Source organism: Theobroma cacao, chromosome 7 (genome assembly GCF_053813885.1).
Source record: "Theobroma cacao isolate CCN51 chromosome 7, ASM5381388v1, whole genome shotgun sequence".
Classification (NCBI taxonomy): Eukaryota; Viridiplantae; Streptophyta; class Magnoliopsida; order Malvales; family Malvaceae; genus Theobroma; species Theobroma cacao.
Genome location: NC_142645.1, coordinates 4,003,145 through 4,007,002, shown reverse-complemented (window position 1 = coordinate 4,007,002; position 3,858 = coordinate 4,003,145). Strand labels below are relative to the sequence as shown.

The window sequence follows — 3,858 nt, the reverse complement described above, 5'->3', positions numbered from 1 at the left end:
ATGAGAAAATCAATGGAAGGCATTTCATTGTTACTTCTTGTATATTTATTTGTTTTCTCCATCTTAAGGAGTGCTAATGCAGTAGATACTCTGTCTCCAAGTCAATCCATTAGAGATGGTGAAACTCTGGTTTCAGCTGATGGGAGCTTCGAACTTGGATTTTTCAGCCCTACAATAAGTTCCGCAAGTCGATTTTTAGGAATATGGTACAAGAAAGTAACTAATGGAACGGTTGTATGGGTGGCAAATAGAGAAACTCCAATTTCTGATAATAAAGGAGTCTTACTTTTCTCCAACCAGGGAATTCTTTCGCTTCTGAATAGCACAAATAGCACTATTTGGTCATCTAATACATCAAAACCTGCACAAGAACCCGTTGCTCATCTTCTCAATTCAGGAAATCTTGTAGTAAAAGATGGAAAAGACAACAATGCAGATGAAGACAATCTATGGCAGAGTTTTGATTATCCTTGTGATACTCTTCTTCCAGGAATGAAAATCGGGAAGAACTTAGTGACAGGTTTTGAGTGGTTTCTGTCATCCTGGAAAACTACAGATGATCCTGCTCCAGGCCAATACTTTTTACGTATAAATATCAGTGGATATCCACAACTAGAAGTTGAGAAGGGATCTAAAATAGTGTACAGAGCAGGATCATGGAATGGTCTCCTCTTTCAAGCGATGAAAAGGAATGTATTATCTTTTTTCAACAATGAATTTGAGTTGAATGAGAATGAAGTCTATTATACTGCTGAGCCCAAAAACAGTTCAGTAGTTACTAGGATCATGCTGAACCCGTCAGGCTTTGTTCAGTTCCTTTCGTGGAGTGATCAACAACGTGATTGGGAGTCTTTATTTACGTCACGTCTTGATCAGTGTGTGAACTATGCCCTTTGTGGAACATATGCTACCTGCAATGAAAATGACTCTCCAGCCGTGTGTTCATGCTTGGAAGGGTTCACCCCCAAATTCGTAGGAAAGTGGAATTCAGGAGTTTGGTATGATGGTTGTGTTAGAAGAACTCCATTGGTTTGCAACAATGGAGATAGCTTTTACAAGCGCACGGGTTTGAAATTGCCAGACACGTCCCATTCCAAGGTTAACATGACCATGAACATCAAAGAATGTAGGCAGTTATGTTTGAGTGATTGCTCTTGCACTGCATATACAAATTCAGATATCAGAGAGGGGGGAAGCGGATGCCTGCTGTGGTTTGGTGATCTGTTGGACATGAGAGATGATATGGGGCAGGATGGGCAAGACCTTTATATTCGACTTGCTGCTTCTGAAATAGGTACTTGTCCTCTTCTTTTTACTATGGATCACGTTGAAATCATTTTTTTTTCAATATTTATTCATGCAATTATATCCTGAGGGATTTAGTCTAGAGGAAGTAGGATTTAGAGGTAAGAATCAATGCGAGTAGAAACTAGAGAACATTTTTCAGCTACTTTGCTCTCGAACGATGGTAACCTCACGACAATCGTTGGATGGCAGCGAGGGAAAGAAGGAAGAAAAGTTTGAAATTATGGACATGATTAGTTTGCCTTTTGCAGAACTATTTATTCTAACAAACTTGCAACAAAACTGAAAATCCAGATCTCTGACTTCATCTCAAATCTTTCAGATAATATCATACAAAAGAGGCAATCATGGGAGAAAAGGCGAGTAGCAATTATAGTCGGCTCTGTCATAATAGGAATGGTAATGCTGATATTACCCGTCTTGTGTATACTGTGGAGGAAACGTAATAAGAAAGGTAAATAAACTTGATTACTTATGTTGAAACTTAAGCAAAGGCTGCTTATCTGGCATAAATTATCGGATTAAAATGTCTGCTGTTAGTCCTCATAACCAGCCCCTATTTTTTTTCTTTTTTTGAAATGATTTTTACTAATGTTGCTGTGAAATTGCCTTAAAAATGATGGATGTCTTGAGTTTGAATCCCTTCCCCACAACGCCTGACTTAACAATAAACATAAGGTGCTTTTACTAATGCCAATGCATTATGCATCGTTTCAGGATTGACAAGAAAGAATCGCGCAATGGATTGTGATGAAAGGGAGAACGAAGAGATGGAATTGCCATTATTTAATTTTGGGACCATAGCAAATGCCACAAATAAATTTTCTATTGAGAACTTGCTGGGAAGAGGTGGATTTGGATCTGTTTACAAGGTAAAGCAATAATATGCCACTGCGGCTTCATTCAGGTTCTGCAGCATGTATATTTCTTGTAAGTAAAACATTTATTTGTTCTGGTCTTAAAGGGTACATTGGCAGAGGGGCAACACATAGCAGTAAAGAGACTGTCAAATGATTCTGGACAAGGGCTGAAAGAATTCAAAAATGAAGTCATTTTGATTGCCAAACTTCAGCACCGCAATCTTGTAAAGCTTCTCGGCTGTTGCATTCAAGGAGATGAAAAATTGTTAATCTATGAATACATGGCCAACAAAAGTTTGGACTACTTTATTCTCGGTTTGGTCCTTCACTATTCCTTTCATATTTCAAAATCTTTTTTTTCTGACACCTTCTCTTTGAGGATTCTATTAGTGGTTTGGCTAACATGGGGAACTGAATCAGATGAAACAAGAAGCAAACTACTAGACTGGAGTAAACGTGTGAATATTATTGGTGGAATTGCTCGTGGACTTCTTTATCTTCATCAAGACTCTAGACTTAGAATAATCCACAGGGATATCAAGTCTAGCAACATTTTACTGGATAATGCAATGAACCCAAAAATTTCAGATTTTGGCTTAGCTAAAACATTTTGGGGAGACCAAACTGAGGCCAACACAAATAAAGTGGTCGGAACATAGTAAGTACAAAGTAAATCAAATCTTTCTTTATGGCTATCCTTTATGTTGTCATTAAATTGTTTTCACAACAACTTGCAGTGGTTATATGTCTCCCGAATATGCCATTGATGGGGTTTTCTCAATGAAATCTGATGTCTTTAGCTTTGGGGTTCTTGTCCTTGAGATAGTAAGTGGAAAGAAGAACAGGGGGTTTTCCCACCCAGATCATGATCATAATCTTCTCGGACATGTAAGGTTAAATGTTGAGATTGTTAGCCATGTTGAATTTCCAAGGTAGAAATCATGATTCTGAATTTTTAAAATTTCAGGCATGGAGATTATGGACAGAAAAGAGGCCAATGGAACTGATTGATGATGCTTTTGGGGACTTTTGCTTGCCATCTGAAATTCTGCGATGCATTCATGTGGGATTATTGTGCGTGCAGCAGCGACCAGAAGATAGACCAAACATGTCTTCTGTAATTGTAATGCTAGGCAGTGAAAGTGCATTGCCTCAACCGAAGCAGCCAGGGTTTTTCACAGGGAGGAATCTGCCTGAAGCTGAGTCTTCAACAAGCAACTGTAAATTATCTTCTGCAAACGAGTGCACCGTTACCCTGTTAGAGCCACGGTAGTTGGATTTGTCTGTTGAAAGGTAATTCATAATCTGGTGGTGACAGCATGTGAAGAACAAGTGAGGAGCTTCAGTTCTATAAGGCAAAACGATGGCGTTTCTTTATCAAATATTCTGAGCTTCCAAAGTGTGTCGTTTTACTCTTTTATGTTTTAAAGTTTGCTGTACTCAAAACGATGTTACTCATGTCGTTTTTGGTTTAGTTTACTTAAGTCCTATATGCCTAATTATAGTTTACTTAAGTCCAAAACACAAAATGATTTGGTTTGCTTCAATTTTAATAAATATAAAAAATGTGTATATACTTGCATGAATTATGAAAATTGACTTTTTAAAATCACGGATTCAGGAATGTATTATTTATGGACGAGAGAGAACTATATGTTTTTCATCAAGTTTAATAAAAATATAAGATTAAGTA

At 37.6% G+C, this 3,858-nt stretch overlaps 1 protein-coding gene across 3 annotated transcripts; it reads left to right on the top strand.

Moving 5' to 3' along the window:
* Positions 1-3,649, top strand: LOC148761475 (G-type lectin S-receptor-like serine/threonine-protein kinase At4g27290). 3 transcript variants are annotated; one of them, XM_088808068.1, is made up of 7 exons: positions 1-1,294; positions 1,628-1,759; positions 2,023-2,177; positions 2,270-2,480; positions 2,586-2,823; positions 2,903-3,053; positions 3,133-3,649. In XM_088808068.1, exons 1-7 carry the CDS (start codon positions 1-3, stop codon positions 3,436-3,438), a joined length of 2,487 nt encoding a protein of 828 aa, XP_088664194.1. In that variant the 3' UTR covers positions 3,439-3,649. The 3 variants fall into 3 exon arrangements, with proteins under 3 accessions (XP_088664194.1, XP_088664193.1, XP_088664195.1); XM_088808067.1 differs by having other exon boundaries at positions 2,270-2,823; XM_088808069.1 differs by lacking the exon at positions 1,628-1,759 and having other exon boundaries at positions 13-1,294; positions 2,270-2,823.
* The last annotated feature ends 209 nt before the right edge of the window (positions 3,650-3,858 follow it).

Bases quoted from the DNA above. Each gene is read 5' to 3' on its own strand.
- LOC148761475 (XM_088808067.1), top strand. From the start codon at position 1: ATGAGAAAATCAATGGAAGGCATTTCATTGTTACTTCTTGTATATTTA. The intron at 2,178-2,269 runs GTAAAGCAATAA...CTGGTCTTAAAG, and splicing joins GATTTGGATCTGTTTACAAG to GGTACATTGGCAGAGGGGCA. The intron at 3,054-3,132 runs GTAAGGTTAAAT...TTAAAATTTCAG, and splicing joins ATCATAATCTTCTCGGACAT to GCATGGAGATTATGGACAGA.